Here is a 23,400-nt window from a genome sequence, read left to right as displayed (position 1 = left end):
CAAAATTCAGAAGGCAACTTGCCAAACTGAAAGGGACTGTTTCAGGTGAGCTTTTAGGATTATGACTGCCCCCATAATCTAGTTCAGGTTCATGTTTTATACAAGGATGTATCTATCTGTTTTGAGTGATGACGTAAAAAGTACAGTGATTATACCACTTTTATAAAAATATCTCAAGAATCTACAAGTACCAAATTATTTCAGGCATAGCAGTGGCATAGGTTATGACTTGTTGGGAGTAACAGAATTATGCGCAAGAACCACACTGGCCTTGGAAGGCAAAGGATTCAGATTTTAGTCTCAGCTCTACCACTGAGTAACACTTGAGTAACTCAGAATCTTTGTTTCTAGATTCATAAAAAGGGACCTTTTCTTGTTCCTCCCTACCACATTGACACTTGTCAAAAGATTATCTGTGAACCAAATAATTAAAGCCCTTTTTAGTAAAGAAATATGAAAACCTAAACAAATTACATACGTTACATTTGCCTTGGTTCCAGAATATGCTTGCATTTTAGGATTTTGAAATCTGTAGTAAATTAATCAAAGTTTTAATTCTTCATACAGAAATACATGGAGTGATGTCAACTAGTAGCATATTAAAAATGCTATAAAAATTGGATCTTTAAGATTATATCTTGTTTTTTAAAGCAGACACCTTCATTAATTTTTATGAAGAATGTCATAAAGCAAAGGTCCCTAATTGCAGGTAGCATATGCTGGATAGTCCACAGGAGGGCAGCAAAATGCAAGGTTTCTTTTTCTTCAATATCTAAACTCCAGATAAAATTGCTTTAAGCTACAAGTTCTAAATCTATAGATATTTAGGTTCAAGAACAGACTAAAACCATAGATAATGAAACAAATTATAAAAGGAGATAAGATCTAGGTAAATAGATACTACCATACAGAAATACTGCAATGACCACACAGGACAATCCTTCTATACACTGCAACAGATATTAAAGCTCACATACATGATTTGGAAATTCTTTTATTTTTTTTTTTCTCTAGTGGTGAAAGTTTTCATATAAATATTATAGAAAAACCTGCATAAAATTCTAAGTCTAAGCATACTGGATTAAAGTCTGAGTTCTACTGTAAAACATTCATCCATCATTTCTACAGATCTGGGTCAATATTTTTAAGTGGGTATGTGTCCTAGTGAATTATGAAAAGACCAGGGAAATTGTGGATTAGATGCTTAATTATACTCAGCAAATATCAATGCCATTGCCAGTAGCATACCTGTAAGCATCTCATGTAAATGAAATCTAATAAATATGACCTACCATTGGTCTTATGTTTTATAACAAAAAAAAACATACTACTGGATGAAAAATACTAAAAAATAAAAGTAAAATCATGCATACAGAGACTAATAATAATAATAAAATAACCTAGACTGCCTAAATAGTAAAAAAGGTCTTTGTTAGATATAACTTTTTGATTTGCAAATTAATGAGGCTGAAGGAAAAGTATTTAGAAAATATTCTGGAGGGATCCCTGGGTGGCGCAGCGGTTTGGCGCCTGCCTTTGGCCCAGGGCGCGATCCTGGAGACCTGGGATCGAATCCCACATCGGGCTCCTGGTACATGGAGCCTGCTTCTCCCTCTGCCTGTGTCTCTGCCTCTCTCTCTTTCTCTCTCTGTGACTATCATAAATAAATAAAAATTAAAAAAAAATTCTGGAGTAATAAATGCTTGGAAAATCCATTACATGTATTTCTGGACTTCTCTACAGATTCAATATTTAATCATTTTGCTTATATTGTTATTAAAACTTATTTTCCATTTTTGGCCCTTAGAGAAGATCATCATCGTTACTTCATGAAGTTTCATTCTTTGTGACACCTTTATTTTTTTCCAATTAAAAAGAAAAGTCCTATTTTTAGTGCTGGGCACTGAAAAGAACTTACACATACTCAAAAGCACTGGAAGCTTATTTAACAGATTTCATATTACTTTAAAAAGAGCCAAGTATGTTGTTATTGAAGAATGAGTTTGTTAATAAAGTGGCACATTCAGTTCTATTGAAGTTATTAAATCAAATTGTAAAATAACAAACCAAGAAATGTGGTAAAACAGCATGTATTTCATAACTGCCAAGAAAAATGTTTAATCAAAACTGAAAGTGCTGGCTTCTCTTTTAATAGTCAACTCAGGAGGAGACAATTTAAAAATCAATCTATTAAGTTTTCCTCCCCAGCCTCTTTGAAATTGGGGTAGTGACATAAAACTACCTATAAAACAGAAGAATTTCTTAAATGCTATTCAAAGGAGAGAGAAAGAGATGATGTCAAGGACATGCTATATAAGAACATAACACACCTCAACACATGGCAGTCAGTAAAATGATTTCCAGATTAATAAAATTTTGGAAAAACTGTCAGATATGTAATTATGCATTGACACGTTTTGCTAAAAGTCTTTATAAGTGGAAACATTTTATAAGATTCTGTATTTTTAAGCTGAATGAATCAGTATTGAAAGGTAATAGAATACATGACCCGTGCAGACATTCCAAGAAACTTAAACTGAAAATATATGTGAAAAATTCCAGGATCACTTATGAAAAGCAATAAAATACTTGCTCGTGTTAAACACACTGCCTACAATTTTATCATTAAGTTCATACTACTCGGGCAGCTCCAGTGGTGCAGCAGTTTAGCGCCGCCTGCAGCCCAGGGTGTGATCCTGGAGACCCTGGATGGAGTCCCACGTCAGGCTCCCTGCATGGAGCCTGCTTCTCCCTCTGCCTGTATCTCTGCCTCTCTCTCTCTCTGCATCTCTATGAATAAATGAATAAAATCTTAAAAAAAAAAAAAGTTCATACTACTCAAGAGATTATACTATATTATAGCTGCTATAAAAATAATTACTAACATGGATCTTTTTTTTATTTTTTATTTTTATTTTTTATTTATTTATGATAGTCACACAGAGAGAGAGACAGAGAGAGAGAGAGAGAGAGAGGCAGAGACACAGGCAGAGGGAGAAGCAGGCTCCATGCACCGGGAGCCCGATGTGGGATTCGATCCCAGGTCTCCAGGATCGCGCCCTGGGCCAAAGGCAGGCGCCAAACCGCTGTGCCACCCAGGGATCCCAGTAACATGGATCTTTAAAGAAAACAATTTGTTGAGGATTAACAATAGCTGTCAGAAAAATTATTTAAGAAAGCCTTTCTACGAGTAATTAGTTATTTTTGATCTTGAAGAAAAGCTTATCTGAAAAGCTTTTAAACTGGTAGCTTTTCAAACAAACTTTCACAAGAGAGTGACTTAGGTTGGAAGGGAGTAAGGGCAGCTGAAATTCGTCTTTAATACAAATCAAATGAATTCCTTGATTACTATATGGAAAAAGAATCATAAGCCTTGTTAATATCTTGAAAACTTTATACTGTCATAATAAAAACTTCAGACAGATAATGTGTCACACAAGTAAGTTAACTTTATGAAGCTTATTTCAATATTGCAAAAATGAAAAAGCAAAAGGTAGACAATCATCTGAGGATATAGAAATGGTCATTATTCAGAGGTTTTCCTCTTTTTTTCATCAACCATTTAGTAAAGCTCAGAGATAGCTAGAGGACATGAAACTGTTTACATTTTCAAATATAATTTGTTCATGGTTTCTGTGGAGATACTTGTTGCTTTGAAGTTGCAGCTTTTCAAGGCTGGAACTTGGCAAAGCAACTGTGAATGCACAGGATTCTGGTGGAAAAAAGTAATGCAAAAACACTGTCAAAGAAAAAATCAATATTGAAATGAACTCAGTATTATCAATGAAACCGTAAACTTAGAAAATGCTATCGCATACATTTCTATCCATCAGGGGGTACCAGTGTTTACTGAGGTGTTAGCAGACGGTAGATTATCTTCTAAGGTAATTAATTGAAACGTAAAAGGGCTAAATTAAAAAAAAATATTAATGAGCTTTTGCTGAAACAACTAAAAAAAAGTATTCCTTTTTCCCTAGTCAAATTATTTTCTTTTATTGTACTGGATCTAATAATAGTAATAACTGTGGGATACCTGGACAACCAAAACTACAATACTACAACTTCATAGATTTGTTTCAGGTTATTAGGTTCCTGAGCTAATTGAAATTATTATCTGGGGAAAAAGCTCAAGACAACTGAATTTTCTCTCTTGACATGAGTGACATAAAATGAAATCCTAAGCAAAAGCATGTAAAATATTTCTACAGAAAAGGCTTTTTAGAAAAGGATCACTATATCTATATCTATATAGCATGTAAAATATTAAAAAAAGCATGTAAAATATTACTACAGAAAAGGCTTTTTAGAAAAGGATCACTATATATACACAATTTTTCTTTTCAGTAATAAAGAAATCAAGAGAGGCAAGGGAGATGACAGCATGTAAAAAATATAAGGGACTCTATTAATAAAAGCAGCTCATCAAAAAAAGTGAAATTCTGCTTACAAGGCTGTTGTTACATCATCTAAGGAATTTAAAAGACCATTACATATTTTCTGAAATTATGTGAGAAGATAAAAGATTCATAACTCGCTCCTTTAAGGCTGAAGTATTTTGTATCTATTATGAATTTCTAATGGCTTACTTTTACCTAACACCTATCATGTGATACTGATTTTACTTAATCCTACCAACAGGTCTATGGGACAGATTTTCCCTTTCATTTTATAGATGACACAAGTCAGACTGGGATTAGAAATACAGTAATGGCAGAGCTAGGGCTCAAACATGAACGTGTAGGACTCCTGCACTGCTAACACACTGTCTTAGGCCTTCAGCATTCATGCAAGAACTCTAGTTTAGATTATGTTCAGTACCCATCCACAACCGAGCTACAGAGTTATGTTGCTGCTAGACTTTTGGTGTCTTCATTAAAGAAATCATGCTCTGATACTTAAAAATATAAGCACTGCTTATCATTTCATTAAAATCCTAAGGCAGTCTTGTACAGTGAATCTGGAAAACCAGTTTGAGGGATTTTCTTTCCCTTAAATGAAGGAGATGGACTGATGGTGCTCTGCTTGAATATTACAATCTTATTGGAACATTAACAAAGCACCTGCTATGTGTTCTATCACTGCAAGGTTCTGAGGATCCCCATTTATGTAAGCCTTACCTTTCATAATTCACATCAAACTTTTTTTATTCTTATAGAGTGGAAGTTAAGTAAATAACTAAATATAATGGAACATTTAAGGAGTTCTAACTGATGAATTTACAATAGTTCAGATACTAACTCAAAAAAATTTTTTGACCCAGATGGACACACCTACGCACATGCATATACCATGGTGGCTGTGGGACAAAGTGGAAGAATGCAAGAAGAGACCACTTAATGTCAGGGGCTACTTGAAAGGTGCAGTCAGGATCTGGATCACTTTCAATGAAAGGCAAAGGGGTGTATTTCAGTGAAGGAGGAGAGAAAATCTGCTTCAAATCTTACTGTAGATTGTCTTTATGGATATAAAATATATCCTTTATCATTAATATTGGTCATCAAGAAACACCACAGATTTTGAGGAGCAGAAAAAAAAAGTCACAGTCTATCAATCTTAGTTGAATCTACTTTAGTTAGCCTTTCTCAACTAGGCTTCTGGGAGAGAGTTAAGCACAATATCCTAAGGCATCTATATGGTAAGTAATGAATTAATTTCCTCCCATACATCTAGAATTATACTAATTATGTAAAATCCCTAGGGAAAATGGAAAAAATCATTTTCTGTGTTCTGTTGATCAGAACATGACCCCTGGTTAAGCTCGTCATTTTGCCAACATTTACCAGTTGCTTACCACTGCAAACAGAAGAGGTGATGTTGTATAGGAAAGGATAAAACTGCATACAGCGTATCAACTTGAGGCTGTTTTCACATTCTGGGCATTTGGTGGTTAATTTCAAAGCCTGTCTAAAGGCTTCAAGTGCCCCACTGATATTCTTCAGAGCAAGGTAAGCATTTCCTAGGCTTAAAAATGTCAGGGGCTGAAAAAAAAATCAGAAAAATGTTAGTGAATTAATGTTTTCTGAAAGTTATAAAGCTTTTAAAGTATATGTCTTTTGGTTTCTTTTAGGTTATCCCATAATAGTTAATGGCTGACTGTCCATTTTATTTATATCAGCCAATTCTACACTATAACAATTATTTTTACCTTTTTACTAAGATACATATACATATAGTGTATAATATACACTAGTCTTAAGTGTACAGTTCAAAGAATTTTTACATGTGTATATATCCCTGTAACCACCACTCATCTCAAGATATGAAACATTTAGAATGTTTCTAATACCCCAAAAGATTCCCTTGGGCAACCCAACCCCAATCCCAGATGTGACCACTGTAGTGATGTTCTATCATCATACATTAGCTCCACCTGTTCTTAAAATTCATATAAATAGAATCAAACAGCATGTTCCTTTCCATGGATATATAATCTGTACCCTCTTGCAGATTCTTTCACTCAATACAGTATCTAATGTTTAAGAAACTGAATGTTTTTTGTGTGTCAGGTTTTTTTTTTTTTTTTTTTAATGATGGGTTACTTCTATCAGGTGAATACACAGTTTTGTTTATCCATTCTCCTATTGATAAGCATTTGGACTGTTTCCAGTTTTGGACTATTTTGAACAAAGCTACTACGAACATTCTTGCAACTATCTTTTGACAGATGTATGTACTCTTATTTATCAGAGATATCAGTAAGAGAATAAAAGGCAACGATGCACAAAACATTCCAGATTACAGAGGCACAATCTAAGCAGCTCTAAGATTACATTTAAAATTTTACTTAGTGGCTTATTCCCAGATGCAAAATTAAAGCCCATACTTAGATTTCAAAGTGTCTTTATATTTTTACTAAAGGAAATAAAGTGTTTATTACTATGGCCAGAATGATGGCTGTGCAAATATCTTGAGATAAAGCTAGTTAGTATATTTGGGAAAAAAGTGAATTCTCATCAGTTCATCCAGAAAATAACTACTGAGTGTTTACCAATGTTTTAGGGACTGGGGATACAGCAGAAAATAAGAGAGTCCCTGCCTTTGTGGATGTTTTAGTCAAAGGTCACAAAACCATGGGGGTATCACACAAGTATGAGAAGAATGTGATGGAGAAGAGCATAGCAGGGAAGAGATGTTAAGAGACCAGAGTGGGGAACGCAGTACCATTTAAAGTAGATTAGGAAGCAAAAGACTTACTGAAAAGTTAGAATTTTAAAGGATTTTAAGGAGATGAAGCAAATTATGAAGAATCTTGGTGGAGTAAAGTATTCCAAACAGAGAGAACAGAAAGTGCCAAGGGGCTGAAGTGGGAACATGCCTAGTATGTCCAAGGAACTGCAGAGGTAAGCAAGGCTAGAACAGAATGAGCAAAGGAGTGATTTCATGGGGATGAGGTCAGAAAAGTAAGAAGGTCGAGCGGGACCTTCTACACTAATATAAATTCTTGTCTTTTACTATGAATTATGTGGAGTGCCATTGCGGAGATTTGAACAAATGACAACATGTGACTTTTTAGGAGGATCTTACTGACTGCTGTATTACTAATAGACTACAGGGGGACAAAGCCAAAAGTAGAGAAGTTAGGCAGGGGGCTAATGAAATAACTCAGAGAAAAGATAATGGTGTATTGGATCAGACAGCAGTGGAGATGATGATAAATAGTACAATTCTAGGTGTATTTTGAAAATATCAGCAAGGTTAGTTAATAGACTGAATTTACTCTGGGAGAAGGAGAAGGAGAAAGCTCAAGTTTTCATCCTGAGCTACTAGCTTTACTGTTTCCTGAAATGGGAAAGACTGAGAAGACTGGAACAGTATAAGTTTAGTTTTGGCCTTTAGTTTTAAAGTGTGTTTTAGACATCCACATGGAGATGGTCAAGTAAGCTGCTGGATAAAGCAGTGTGCAGTTCAGAGCAAAGCTGACAGGTAATTCAAGAGGGAAATGCTAGGGCTTTCAAGATGTGCTGGAACAACTGGGTATTTATGTGATATGAACTTTGATCCCCACTTCACATTACAAAAGATATTAACTTGAAATGGATCACAAACCTAAATGTAAAAGTTAAAACTACAAATCATCTAGAAGACAACACAGGAAAATATTTTAGTCCATTTGAGTCAACTATCTAAAGACAAGTAGTAGAGGGGTGCCTGGATGGCTCAGTCGGTTGAGCACCTGCCTTGAGCTCAGGTCACGATCTCAGGGTCCTGGGACTGAGCCCTGTGTCTGGCTCCCTGCTCAGTGGAGTCTGCTTCTCCTTTTCCCTCTGCTCCTCTTCCCTCCTCCCCAACTTGTGCTCTCTCTCACTCACTCTTCTCAAATAAATGAATAAAAATCTTAAAAAAAAGAGAAGTGGCAGACAGCAAAAAAAAAATAGAATTAATTGTTCTCAAATTTCTTGTAAGGATACCTTAAACTTAACAATAAAAACCAAAGAGAAATGATGGGCAAATTTAAGGGTATTTTTATTTTTAAAAGACAAAAAGAAATTATTTTTAATGTATGATAGAGTTAAAGTCTCTGTATAAATAGTTTGTATCAAATTTTAAAAGTTAAAAAAAAACCTAAATTCTAACAAAACAAGCAAAATGCATACACAAACTTTTAATTTAAAAATACAATTAAAGGGATGCCTGGCTGGCTCATTTGGTGGAGCATACGACTCTTGATCCCAGGTGTTATAGGTTTAAACCTCATGCTGTAATCAAAAATTTATGTTACAACACAGAAGTGAATTTTTTAAAAGTAAACTTGCTTTGCAAGTGTTAAGTCAGAGGCACTAGGACATGGCCAAAGAATGTGAGCTCTGTGGCCAATCTCCTGGAGTTCAAATAAATCCAAGCTCTGAGACTTTTGGTAAATCTCTTTACTGTTTCTTTATCTATCAAATGGGTAAATCCTATCTCACAGGGTTGTTGGGAGGGTTACGTGAGTTATCACATGTAAGGTGATCAGTATGGTGCCTGGCTCTAATAAACAATGATAATAAAAATTAGCAGTTAATTCAATTGCCCAATTCTGGTGAAGCTACACATGAAATGAATACTTTCCAACCTTGATGATGGCAACATATATGGTCCTAAATCTTTTGGTAGACGTCTGGCATTTTGTGTCAAAGCCATCAAAATATTTATTTTCTTACTGACTTAATAATTCTACTGCTAGCAATCTTTCCTAAGAAAATCACCTGGAATTCAGAAAAAGCCTTATGCAGAAAACCATTACTGATAATAGCTAAGCATTATCAGCAACCTAAACATCCAACAGCAGAGGAATAAGCTGTGATACGTAAATTCATAAGCAGCCATTATTGATGGCTAATAAAAACTATGCGGTACAACTTTTTTATATGGTGAAGTTTTAAAGATCACCAGTGCAATAGTGTTGCAACACTATGAAAGATCTGAATAGAAGAAAAACTGACAGGAATTATTTCCAAATATTGAGAGTTGGAAGTGGGGTGCTGATTAAGGTGTATTTTTGTGGTATCTATTCTGATCCACTGATTTATCTTTTTATTATTACTGTAGTACCACAGTATTTAACAACTAAAATTTTAGTGTAATTTTCAAATACAGAAAGGCAACTCATCTCTAAAGGAGCTCTTTATTCTTCAGAAGAATATTGCCTCAGTGTCTTGGCTGGTGGCAGTGGAAAATGAAACAAGTATCGGGGGAACACAGCTGTGTTGAGCCTTCCCTTTGGGTGCCCAATCATCACATCCCATATATAGCATCTGTTACCACTGTACCTGCACCTGGCACACAGCAAACATTTGATAAATATCTCATATACTTCTTTGGCACCGAGCCTGCTGTACAGTATAGCAACTGTAAACTTTGGCTTAAAATCTAGTGAATTTGTGTATTTCAAGGGAAACTCTTAACAGGCAATATTTTCTTCTCATACTTAAAAAATTAGTTTTGAGATATCACAAATAAACCTCAACCACTCATGCAAACTTCTTCTAAAGTTTCTTTGGACATAAAACTTATAAACATGTAAACACCAGGTATAAGAGCAATTTAATTGTATATTTATTATAACTGTATTTCATCAAACCTAAGATGTCATCAGTTGTAACATGCATCCTTATTTCAGAGATTTTAAATTTTGAAAAAAGAAGTTGTACCTTAGGAACTGTGAACTAGAGTAATTAACTACACAGCAGTGATTAACTCCACCGGCTGCATGTGGGAGGTTTGGGGCACGAACATTAATTCAACTATCTATTCTTATCAATGCAACCTTTAAACTGTGTTCTGGCTTGATTGTAAAGATATCTATAAATTAAAGTTGTAAAACAGTGTAATATTAAGCAGCAGGCATACTGTGATGAGTAGGATAAAGAAAGAACCAGATGTTTCAGACTGACACAAAAAAGTGGCAGTATATTTTAGCAGCTATGCCATTCCTATCTAAACATAAGTTCCTAAAAATAAATTAACCACATAATTATCAATTTCACTCATTTAAAATAAAGAAATGACACAATAAAGAGAACTACAGGCTAATATTTCTGATGAACATACATGCAAGAATCCTCAACAAAAGTGAATCCAACAACAAATGAAAAAAATTCTTTCCCACAATCAAGTGTGATTTATTCCTAAGATACAAAGGGGTTCAATATTCGCAAGCCAGTCAGTGTGATACATCACATCAGTGAAAGGATAAAAACTGTATGATCATTTCAATAGACACAGAAAAAGCATTTAATAAAGCAAGACATCCATTCATAATAAAAGTCCTCAACAAAGCAGGTCTAGAGGGAACACAACCTGAACATAATAAGAGCCACATATGAAAAACTCAGAGCAAACATCTTTCTCAATGGGGAGAAACGGAGTTTTCCCCTAATATCAGGAACAAGACAAGGATGTCTACTCTCACCACTTTAATTCAACACAGTACTAAAAGTCTTAGCCTCAGCAATTAGACAACAACAAAAAGAAATAAAAGGAATCTAAATCACTAAGGAAGAAGTAAAACTATTTAGAGATGACTTGATATCATATATAGAAAAGCCTAAAGACTCCACCTAGAACATTACTAGAACTGTTAAATGAATTCAGTAAAGTCCTAGGATACAAAATCAATGTGCAGAAATCTGTTGCATTTGTACGTACTAATAATGATGCAGCAGAAAGAGAAATTGAAAAGACAATCCCATTTACAACTGTACCAAAAATAGTAAGATACCTAGGAATAAGTCACCAAAGAGGTGAAAGACCTATGCTCTGAAAACTATAAAACATTGATGAAAGAACGTGAAGAGAACACAAACAAATGGAAAGACATTCCATATTCATGAACTAGAAAAACAAATACTGTTAAAATGTCTATATTATCCAAAGCAATCTACACATTGAATACAGTCTCTATCAAAATACCAACAGCATTTTCTGCAAAACTAGAACCAAAAAAATCCTAATATTAACATGGAACTACAAAAGACCCTGAATGGCCAAAGCAATTTTGAAAAAAAAAACAAAGCTGGAGGTGTCACAATTCCAAACACCAAGTTATGTTACAAAACTGTAGTAATCAAAACAGAATGGTACTGACACAAAAACAGATATATAGATAAATAAAACATAATAGAAATCCAGAAATTAACCTGTAATTATATGGTCAGTTAATCTTCAACAAAGCAGGGCAGAATATCTAACAGAAAAAAAAGACAGTCTCTTCAACAAATGGTGTTATGAAAACTAGTCAGCAAATAATAAAACCGGACCACTTTCTTACATCACACACAAAAATAAACTCAAAATGGATTATAGACCTAAATATGAGACCTGAAAACATAAAACTCCCAGAAGAGAACACAGGTAATAATTTCTCTGTCAACAGCCAGAGCAACATTTTTATAGATAAGTCTCCTGCAGCAATGGGAATAAAAGCAAAAATAAACTACTGTGACTATATCAAAATAAAAAGCTTCTGCACAGTGAAGGAAACAATCAACAACACTAAAAGTCAATCTATGGAATAGCAGAAGGTATTTGCAGATGACATATCCGAAAAGCATTAGTATCCAAAATATATAAAGAAGTGATAAAAAACTCAATACCCAAAAAACAACCCAATTACAGAATGGGCAGAAGACATGAACATATATTTTTCCAAATAAGACATCCAGATGGCCAACAGACACATAAAAAGATGGTCAACATCACTCATCACTAGGGAAACACAAACCAAAACCACAATGAGATGCCACCTCACATCCCTTAGAATGGCTAAAATCAACAACACAGGAAACAACAGATGTTTGGCGAGTATGTGAAGTAAGGGGAACCTTCTTACACTGTTGGTGGGAAAGCAAACTGGTGCAGCCATTCTGGAGAACAGTATGGAAGTGCTCAAAAAGTTAAAAATAGAACTACCCTATGAACCAGCAACTGTACTACTAGGTATGTATCCAGAGGCTACAAATACATGGATTCAAAGGGACACATGCACTCTGATATTTTCAGCAGCACTATCGACAACAGTTATGGAAAGAGCCCAAGTGCCCATCAATAGATGAATAGATAAAAAAGATGTATTTATATTCAGTGAAATATTATTCAGCCATCAAAAAGAATGAAACCTGGCCATTTGCAATGACATGGATGGTGTTAGAGAGCATAATGTTAAGTGAAATAAGTTAGAGAAAGACAAATACCATACGATTTTACTCATACGTGGAATTTAAGAAACAAAACAAGCAAAGGAAAAAAAGAGAGAGAAGCCACGGAACAGACTCTTAGCTATAGAGAACAAACTGATGGTTACCAGATGAGGAGGTGGTCAGAGGGATGGGTGAAACAGCAGATGGGGATTAAGGAGTGCACTTGTTGTGATGAGTACCTGGGTGATGTATGGAAGTGCTGAGACACTATACTATACTATACAACTATAGTTGTACACCTGCAACTAATATAACACTGTATGTTAACTACAGTGGAATTAAAATTTTAAAGAAAGAAATTAAATATGCCTAAGACATACCCAGGAGTAAAAAAGGGAAGATAGAAAGATAGAAAAATATGATCAGCATGATTCTACATTTGCACAAAATAAATCAATATAAAAAAATAAACACCTCAAAAATAAGACAAAACAAAATCTGTTTTATGCCATCTCAAAATACCTAAACTCTACTCTGATAAAAATATGAGATTTTTTCATGAGTTCTTTTTTTATGCCTTCCCCAGAAAAATAAAATTGTATCCTGAATTAGAGTTACCCCACATAGTACATGGAACTACAAAGAAACATAAAACCTCACCTCAGAGCTATTAATGGCCAAAGCTTGAAGTAGTAGCTTAGTGGCATCAAGATGGAGGCCATAGTGAATCAGAAGGTTGGCCAAGTTCACAAGAGGAATGTCTTGGTATTGAAGTGGAGCCAAATTCAAAGCCCTCTGAAGACAAGCAATAGCAAAAGTGCTGTTTCCTACTGCTCTCCAGTAGAGTCCAGCTTCATTGAGTATCAGCCAGACGGGGGCATTCGGCTGAAAAACCCAAAATACCTCTAATTAATACAAGAATATGGTACTAGTTCTTTTTTTTTAAATTTTTATTTATTTATGATAGTCACACACGAGAGAGAGAGAGAGAGAGAGAGAGAGAGGCAGAGACACAGGCAGAGGGAGAAGCAGGCTCCATGCACCAGAAGCCCGACGTGGGATTCGATCCCGGGTCTCCAGGATCGCGCCCTGGGCCAAAGGCAGGCGCCAAACCGCTGCACCACCCGGGGATCCCTATGGTACTAGTTCTAAAGAGGATTTTTAATGCATGCATTTTAACTTTTTATTACAATTACTAAGCATTTAAATTTCAGATGTCTAAAGTAGGTGACTTACCTTATTAATAGCGTGAAATAAGAATGACCCAATTTCTTCTTCTGGGATAGTATAGTTATTAATACGGGAAAGTAAAATCTGAAAACATCAAAAGGAATACTGACTCAATTGAAAATAGTAGGGAAGACATTTGAAAGAATTCTATAGATAGCAGTCTTTACTTGAGCTCCTTAGGAACACCTGATTTGAATAGGTATTTATAGTCATCAATATATATAATATATGAGGTCATCAACATACCAACAGGTGTTGACCTGCTTGCATGAATGCCCTAGTTTCCTTTAACTAAAACATGTTAAGGATGAGCACTGGGTGTTGTACTATATGTTGGCAAATTGAATTTAAATAAAAAAATTAAATAAAATAAAACATGTTAAAAGATATATACCACATATACTACTATTAAGGAAATATACCATATCCCATTAAAGTCAACCTAAGTATCCAAAATTAAATGAGAAATTATCCAGAAGACAACAGCACGTAATACCTGATGCAACAGAAATCTTCTATCTTTCCTAGCTGGAAAAGCACCAGATCCTTAATTACTCTATATTCTAACAACATGTGTATAACTGTGAGCAACTCTAAGGTAGGGATCATGGTCTATTTATCTTTCCTAGAATTCCGAACAGTGCCTGGCACTTAACATTTTTTGCCTCAGTAAATGTTTGTTAACTGTAAGTAGTAACTGTTGAGAGTTTTAAAACTAAGTTTTTAAAAAGGTGGTTGTGATGGTTTGTTTTCCCTGCAAAAAAGCATTTTTTTCATTTGCATCTGTAGAATTGTATCCAATGTAGAATTTCTAGTCAGTAATAAATTTCCAAGGACCTTATACAAGGCCAAAGTGGGGTTGGTAAGGTCAGAAAGAGAATCTTCAAGATTTTGATTTATACAAACTCCTGGAGGCTTGGAGGATGCAAAGCTAAACTGAAGTGGTCAGAATGGCCTCCATTTTGTGTTGCTCATCTCTGTAGTGCTCTTAGTGAGTGCTCATGTGGTCTGCTTAAACAGCAGCCCTGAAGCACACACGTTCCTGGCACTCCTTCGATAGCATGAATGTCTTCTTAATGATTCCACCAATTCTTTAGCTCTATCCTTGGTTTTAGAAACTTCAAATTCAACAACTGCCTTCTATCAAATTTTTGTTCCACCTAAGAGGCTTGTGAAGTCACCCAGAATGGACGGCAATAAACACCAGCCTAAGTGAGCCTTACTTTTCGTGCATGGTCATCTGGCATTTTGGCTTTCAGATCCATGCGGACCTCTAATTCTTTGACTAAGTAGGACAGAGTCTGGCTTTTTCTGAAGTCAGTTATGGAACAGTCAGGGGTTTGGGCCTCTTCTTCTGAAGAATAATCATCACTGTTGAGTTCGTGGATCCTGGCACAAGAAAAAGGAACAAGATTCATATTTTCAAAGTTTGGGTGATTTCAAGATAAAGACTTAACCTTTCAAGTCCAAGGCTGGTGCTCTCAAAGAACTGCCAGATGACAATCATGCAGAATCAAGTGCTTTGCCAAATCCATCAGCACTTGCCTGAGTCCTTTGTTTTCCGGAGGCAGAAAATACGTTGGCAGTTCCCCGCCAATAGGGACTCTAGGATAGCTTTCTGCACAATCTGTTCTTTTAGGCCAAAGAATATGCTGTTTGTCCTAATAAAGAGAGAAAGTGTCTCATAAATTTCTTTGGATTCAATATTTCAACATGCTAAATAAACTTTTAAATATAAATATACTAGCATAACTGAACAATGTAGTATTTTAAGATAACGTAGACACTGTGGTAGACTCTAGAATACTCTGAATTCTACTGAAGAGTATAGTTGAAGTCAGTAATTCTACCTGCTTTACCATAGACTGGATCAAGGCTGGGCAGGCCTAAGTTGGCTAAATACAGTGAGATATAAGGAAAGGCTTGCTTGAGGCTTCTGGGAAAGAGTCAGTCTTAGTCTCTTATGCCACATAGCAACAAAGAACATGGTGCTCCAGCTGCTGCTGGCTGTCACCTCACGACCATGAGGAAGACAAGCTTTAGGAACCAATACTGTGGATGGCAAATTGAAGAAAAGGAAAGAAATGGGTCACTGATGACATCACTGGTGCACTGAGTCAACCAAACCCAAAGTTTGCTCTGATCTCTGGACTTCCTGTAGTATGAAGCATATTTTCTTTTAAGCCAATTTGAGGGAGAGTTTCTGATTTATACCTGAAAGCATACATAAGCTTATAAAACTGGCACAGAAAATTACTTTTCCCTGAACTAAGACCTTTTCTTTGCCAATGTCAAAGTTTATCAAATGTTTTGATTTGTAAAATGTTCATTTTTTTAAAAAAAGATTTTATTTATTCATGCGAGACACAGAAAGAGAGGCAGAGACATAGGCAGAGGGAGAAGCAGGATCCCTGTGGGAAGCCTGATGTGGGACTCGATCCCAGGACCTTGGGACCCCGGCATCATGTCCTGAGCCAAAGGCAGATGCTCAACCACTGAGCCACTCAGGTGTCCCAAAATGTTCATTTTTTAAAATATAAGTAACACACATCAAAGGCTTACTAAACTTAAATCTTGAAGCTATCAAACTTTGGGAATTTATATTACATAGAATTAAATCTAAGTGGCTATATTAATTGTTAGAACAAAAACTCAATTAAATTCTGAAAATTTAAAACTAAATAAAAAATACATGGTATCCCCATGGGCTGACATACAATTATTTCTTAGCTAGCTCAGAAACACATATTTATTGGGGCACCTGGGTAACTCAGTTAACCATCTGCCTTTGGTTCAGGTCATGATTCCAGCAGAGTCCTGGGATCAAGCCTAACATTCTCTCCCTCTGCCACACCCCCTGTTTGAGCTTGCTCTCTGATAAATAAATAAAATCTTAAAAAAAAGAAATTCATATTTATTAACTTATTATCTGTATCATCTGATAGAATGTAAGCTCCAGCAAAAAGCTTGTGTACTATTTTCACAGTACCAGCCTGACACACAGATGGGAGCTCAATAAAAGAATGGTGATTAAAAAGTGAAACATAGCTGACCTGTGAACAGTACAGCGTTGAACTATGCAGGTCCACTCACACGTGGATTTCTTTGATAAATACAGTGTAGTATTATGAGTTTTTTCTTCCTCATGACTTTTTTTCTTTTTTTTAAAGATTTTATTTATTTATTCATGAGAGACACAGAGAGAAAGAGAGGCAGAGACACAGAGGAGAAGCAGGCTCCATGCAGGAAGCCTGATGTGGGACTCGATCCCGGGTCTCCAGGATCAGGCCCTGGGCCGAAGGCAGGCGCCAAACCACTGAGCCACCCAGGGATCCCCTCCTTATGACTTTCTTAGTAACATTTTCTTTTGTCTAGCTTCCTTTATTCTGAGAATACAGTACATAATACCTATAACATAAAAAATATATGTTCACCTACCGTTTATGTTCTCAGTTAAGGCTTCAGTCAACAGTAGGCTATTAGTAGTTATGCTTTTGGGGAATCAAAAGTTATATGCAGATTTCTGACTGCATGGGGGGTTGGCTCCTCTAGCCCTCATGTTGTTCAAGCATATACTTAGGTCAAGTTTAGAAACTTTCTAGGGTTGGTAATTATACTCAGAGCTCAAAGTTCTGGACTAAAATCAGTGTCTATATGCCCCACTTGATTGGGAAGAAGACCTCAAGGCAGATCCTGTGTCTTGCTAATCTACTATCTGGCAGAATGACTTCCGTTTAATAGAAGTTTAAGTGTCTGCTGAATTAAGCCAAAAGGTGAGCCATATTAATCAATGAAAGTGAGGGCCACTGCCTTCAGAAATCTTGTCTGAGAAAACTCCCTCATCATCCTTTATTCACTTACCCTATATGCATCAGAATCCCTGCCCCAGATCCAGAGAATGGAATGGGCTACGGGAGAAGACTTGACCAAATCACTGATATCACTCTGATTTGCCTGGACATCAAAATTCACAGACATCATACTGGAGGTTGATGAATCCTCACCAAACTAGAAAATGAAAAGACAAGTTTAATCAAATTGGAAGCAGAAAAGAAGTTGTGACTAAGAGTTAACCCAACCCAAAACATCAGTGAATACTCAAACCCAGTAGGAAATCTGAAAGTCAGTAATAAAGCAATCAGATCTTCGCATTTTCAGAACTAGGCCCCAACCCTATTCTCTCAGAAAATACACAGTTAGCAACCGTCAGTCAAGTGTGCCACTGGAGTACGAGAAAAATGCTATGGATTTCCCCCCCCCTTCTTTACTTTTTTAGTGCCCCTTTCTTCCTTTCCGTGATTTAGTCTCTTTTAGGTTTAAAGATGAGGTGATTATCCAAGAGGTTTGACTCATTATTCCCTTCCCCTATCTAGACTAAAGTGATCGCTACTCTATAGAATTAATGTGCTGTGGTAGAAGCAAGGAAATTTGAGAAAGGGCTTTCAGAAGTTTAATATAGCTATGTTTCAGGTACTATAACTATTAGACAACCAACTCCAAATATAAATCCAGCCTTCCTCCGAACGAAGGTAAATCAATATTGGATACTGTTTCGGGGATACCACAATTCCTGTGTATTTCTAAAACTTTGTTAGATGGGAGGGAGTAGAAAAGAATGGATTCTTTGAATATATAGTAGAGATGCAATTTATGGAGTATATAATATTAAAGTTACCCTGGTACAGGGGAGTCTTCCATGGTCTCTCTAGAGACCATCATGATATCCAGGCGTTACCTTGGTTTCAGTCTATATCATTTAAAAATATTATTCCTTTTTTTTCCCCTTAAAATAATGCTTGGATAAAAGACAGGGAGCTATAATCTCAGAGCTAGAAGTCTGATCTCCTTTTACTGTGTTTGAAAACTAAACATGGAATATTGCTAGTTGACAAAAATCATGGGAAGCTTTTGGTCCCTATTACTACTTTTCCCCTCAATGTCCTCTTAATTTTTGCTTCTTTTTCTCAATGAGGTCTGGTTTTTTTTCAGAATAAAGAGTACTAATTCTTCATGGTTTGTCCTGCTACAAAAGCTGTTCTGACCTAGTAATTATTTTAACTACTTAGCTCTGGAAATTCCAGTATCTATGATTAAAGATGTGATAGGTTTCAATAGGATGGGATAAATTTTACTTTATTTCCAACATCCTTTTGGATGATATTTGGAACTCTGGTTGTGCTTACTATTTATATCAGCACCACTTAGATACTATCTGGTATCATTATAAATACGTGTTATTTCTTCCCAATTGGTTGGGCTAGGATTGTATGTGTGTGTATATGACTGCATGCAAATATATGTATATGTACACGTTGTATATGTATGGGTATACACAGAGACAGAAAGAGAAAACACCCTTGCTCAGAGCAGTAGTGCTTAATAAAAATTATCCATTGATAATGATCGTTTTGTTAATGTTTTCAGTTGAAGCAACATAATGGGACTGATGACTTCAGGAAAGAACATGGCTACTCTTTCCTAAATTTTGAATTGCTAGTCTTACTCTAATAAGTTAAAAGGGAGAGGAAGGCTTTGAGTTAAATACTAGTAACAGCCCAAGCTAGCTCTTATGGTAAAGGAGAAAAGAAACAAAGACATATGCAGCTAGTTCTTGGGGGAACTAGAAATGTCATGCATGAAGTAACTGAGTACTATATGAAATCTGACTTCACAAACATACTCAAAACCTTAAATTAGTTACAAATTTTGGGGATCAAATATACAAGGAATTGAGGAGGGAAAAGCAATATTACTCTTAGATGCAAAGATATAAGAAATAGAAGAGACCAAGAAAAAGACCTGAACGTAATCCACATTTTCAAAAATATCTCCACGATGGTAGCGCACAGGTTGGTCCCATTGGCAATGTAAACTATGCTGCTGGTTGACCAGACGACATATCTGATGATTTCCTGGAATAAGGAAAATTAGAATTGTTGGGAAAGGACAGCACTGCCAACACGATTTCTTTGGTCTGAGTCATTTAGTTTCAGAGCCTGGCAGAGAACCTTCATGAGGTAGGGGGAGAAGGGTGGCGGCAGGGATGACATTCATTAATGGTTAGCTAAATTAAATCATTCTAAAGAAGCCTCCGTTTCTCCACCTATAAAAAACAAAGGGGGTTCACAAAATCACCAAAATATCTTCCTGTAAGTATATTCTGGTTGTAGGGTAGTACAGAGCAAGCAGTAAATAACCCCAGGAACTGAACATACACTTTACACTCAAAACAGCCAAAAATACCTGTTAGGTAGATTGTAAATGCACTTTAAATGTTCACAGCCAAGGCTCAAAGATTTAAGAGGCCTTCCAGATCAATATATTTATCAAAGGAGAAGTATATAATATAAAGGATTCTATTAATTTATTATTTGGTGTCAGCTGTTAGATCGGCTCCCTTAGGGTTTTATCAGAAATGAAACATTCTGGATATAACCAAGTCACTGATATCCTGCCAACTCAAGTGCCCTTGGACAGTGGTTCTATTTCTAAGTCATGGACCCTAAAAGATTTTAATAAAAGCTAAATGCCCTCTTCCAGAAAAAAAATTGTGCACATACATATTACTTGCAGGTAACTTTGGAATCAGCCTGAAACTAATCTATTGACCTAGGTTAAGAATTCCTGCTTGAGATAAATTCTAGCCTAAAATCTTACTTCTAAAATAAAATATTTGTTTTTTAAGGGAGCAAGAAAAATAAGAGAGTCAGCCTTACTGCCAATGTTGGCTTGACAGTGTGGTTGCTTTGTTTCTAGGGTGTGTCTGGCTTGTTTACTTGGTGTAAGGCCATGTTACTCACATTGTGTTTTCAGACCAGCAGCAACAGACATTAAATAGGAGCCTGTTAGAACTATATAATCTCAGGTCCTACTACCTCAGACCTACTGATCTGAATCTGCATTTTAACAAAATCTCCAGAATGGCATACACACTAAATCAAAGTAGCCCGAACAACTGTAGTTAAGAACTCTAGGATCTGGGCAGCCCTGGTGGCTCAGCGGTTTAGCACCGCCTTCAGCCCAGGGTGTGATCTTGGACACCCGGGATCGAGTCCCACATCAGGCTCCCTGCATGGAGCCTTCTTCTCCCTTGGCCTGTATCTCTGCCTCTCTGCCTCCCTCCCTCTCTCGCTCATGAATCAATAAATAAAATATTAAAAAAAAGATTAAAAAAAAAGAACTCTAGGATCTAAAAGATTTAATTTTTACTTTAAAATGTGAATTAAGAAAAAGCTAGAGATCAAACAAGCTCCCCAGGCCTGCTGGTTTACCTGCTATGATGACTCAATTTTAAGACCGAGGGAAATAAAAAACAGAACTTTATACTACATACTACTTTAGGGCTACACAAAAGTTATGAAAGCAGAGCATGCTAGAAGTGAACTTCCTAACCTGTCTTTAATTATTTGCAATCAATACTTACCTAATTGTGCCTCTTTTGCCATCTGTGTCTCATGGATGATATTTCTTAAGATTTGTTCCTCCTGAATCAGCTTATGTTTTTCTAGGATCTCCTGCTGTCTCAGGTAGTGGTCATGCTGTTTTTGGTATTCTTTCAACTCATTCAGTGTTCGCTGGAGGGATCTTAACATTTTTTAACACCAGGAAAAAGTTATAGAGCTTTAAAACTGAATTTTTAAACCCAACTTACTGCATACATTTTCTGGTCCCTAGCAATAATTGCTATTTTTCCCTTTTTACATACAACACAAATTTAAAAATAATGGGGCAAAAGAAATCTATTGTTTTGTTAAAACTTAGAGGCAAAAAGATGGATGCAAAATCCTTCCCTTATATATATGACTATCTTGATATTAAATGCTGTGTTGGACTGGTCAGGTACCCAAAATATACATAGCAACATACTATAAATCTTTACATATTCAACAACTACTTCCCTTCACAAAGTCTGTGTTAGTTCCACTAATATTCAAAGCCACCTTTTCATCATTTCTTTTGATTCTACGTAAAGACAAGGTTAAGAGAAAGGGCCAAAAGTACCTTGCTCCTTGGGTTTGTGGATTTGGGGAGAAACCATAGAAATCTAGCTTAGAAAGACATATTCTCTACCACCTGCTATCAGTAAATCAGCTGCCTGATTATATATAGTCACAAAATCCTTTCGTCCTATTACATTGTAACATATGGAAATTTAGGAGCTGTACAGATGATGTAAAAACCAATTTGCTCAGCCAGAACAAGTTCTGATCAGGTGTAACAGAAGCCAGGCATAAATAAGTAAGCAGTCATTCCTTCCTTTTCACATTATGCTTTAACTTGATTGGAAAATAAGCAAATGCAATAGTTTAGTGAGTTTCAAATCTCCATTTAATTCTTTACTAATCAAAGTTGCCTCAAAACACTGAGGCTAATTCCATAAGAGAAGAATAATTCACTGCGAGTTATGTGAAGTTTCCTAACTACCCCTGCTATTTATGGAATCAAATACATTTTTTTTAATTAAATATACTATAAGGATGAAGTACAACAGAACTTCATCACTGTGCAATTTACAGAAATCTGATTAAAATATGGGCCAAATGTTTCTCAATGTTACTTAACTAATATAACATTAGTCCAACCCTAGCAGCTAAAGGGGAGAAAGATCAACTACAGCATGTAGAAGTGATTTTACCAACAATGTATTCTGTGGAAATTAAAACGTAACGGAATTACTGAGTACGAGGCAGTACACCCACACCAACTTACTAAAGTAATCCATGGTCAAAGCGTAAAGACCTAAATGACAGAGTTTCCTGCAAACATTCTCTAGTTCTGGAATTCATACTATTAAAAGATTACTCCACACAACCTCTGAATTGTGCTAACCCTCCTGGATCTGGAGAAAAGGGATAGGATTCGCATACTAAAGAGGTATTTCTAATTCTAAGGAACCAACTGATACTTACTTACATCACCTACACAGGTCTAACCTAAGGTTCTACAGTGCTAGGGCTTCAGTGAAATTTTGTCTCCCAATTACCTATGTTGAGCTTCCAATTTCTGCTCGAGTTTCTGCTGACATAGGACAGCATGCTTCCTCTTTATAGCTTGCTCAAACCCAGGTTTGGCCTGCAAAGCATGGTCATAACAGAGCACTGAGTGGTTATACTCTCCCAGCATCTGAAGAGACAAAAACAAACACACACACATACACACACATAAGAGAAAAAACGTTAGCCACGGTGTGGTTGGATCGTCCAAACCCCCTAACGGCTTACAAGACCATACTTATATCTCACTCTACAGTGAACATTATTTTTGATCAGTACCCAATTCCACCACGTAAGATATACTATAAGATTGCTTAACTAGAAAATATTGCTATCTTAAGAGGTGTACTCTGCACGAATTTAAGACTCCTATCAATTTAATTATTTTTCTTTTTTCTCAAGAAGCTAGGACAATTAGGCTATATTATTGTGTTAAGGTATTTTCCCCCTCATCATTTCATTTCCATTCCCTTTTCCTTGTTCAGACCAAAAGAAGAAGGGGAAAAAAGGCATTTTTAATTGAAAATAAAAATTTTAAAAAAGAAAGGAAAATAGCAACT

The 23,400-nt window shown here is 35.9% G+C and overlaps 1 protein-coding gene across 3 annotated transcripts in view; it reads right to left on the bottom strand.

The window, feature by feature from the left end:
- Positions 1-23,400, bottom strand: part of TTC17 (tetratricopeptide repeat domain 17) — a 116,640-nt gene that overhangs the window by 58,970 nt on the left and 34,270 nt on the right. For all 3 annotated transcript variants that reach the window (XM_077863665.1, XM_077863663.1, XM_077863664.1), the window contains exons 8-16: positions 22,831-22,970; positions 21,271-21,431; positions 19,647-19,759; positions 17,709-17,855; positions 15,393-15,508; positions 15,071-15,236; positions 13,854-13,931; positions 13,278-13,502; positions 5,792-5,978 (exon numbers count right to left, since the gene is read on the bottom strand). In XM_077863665.1, the coding sequence (XP_077719791.1) occupies positions 5,792-5,978; positions 13,278-13,502; positions 13,854-13,931; positions 15,071-15,236; positions 15,393-15,508; positions 17,709-17,855; positions 19,647-19,759; positions 21,271-21,431; positions 22,831-22,970 (1,333 nt within the window). The remainder of the gene's footprint in view (positions 1-5,791; positions 5,979-13,277; positions 13,503-13,853; positions 13,932-15,070; positions 15,237-15,392; positions 15,509-17,708; positions 17,856-19,646; positions 19,760-21,270; positions 21,432-22,830; positions 22,971-23,400) is intronic.

This window comes from Canis aureus, chromosome 21, assembly GCF_053574225.1.
Source record: "Canis aureus isolate CA01 chromosome 21, VMU_Caureus_v.1.0, whole genome shotgun sequence".
Lineage (NCBI taxonomy): Eukaryota > Metazoa > Chordata > Mammalia > Carnivora > Canidae > Canis > Canis aureus.
The sequence above is the reverse complement of the archived record's forward strand: the minus strand, read 5'-3'. Positions and strand labels throughout refer to the sequence as shown.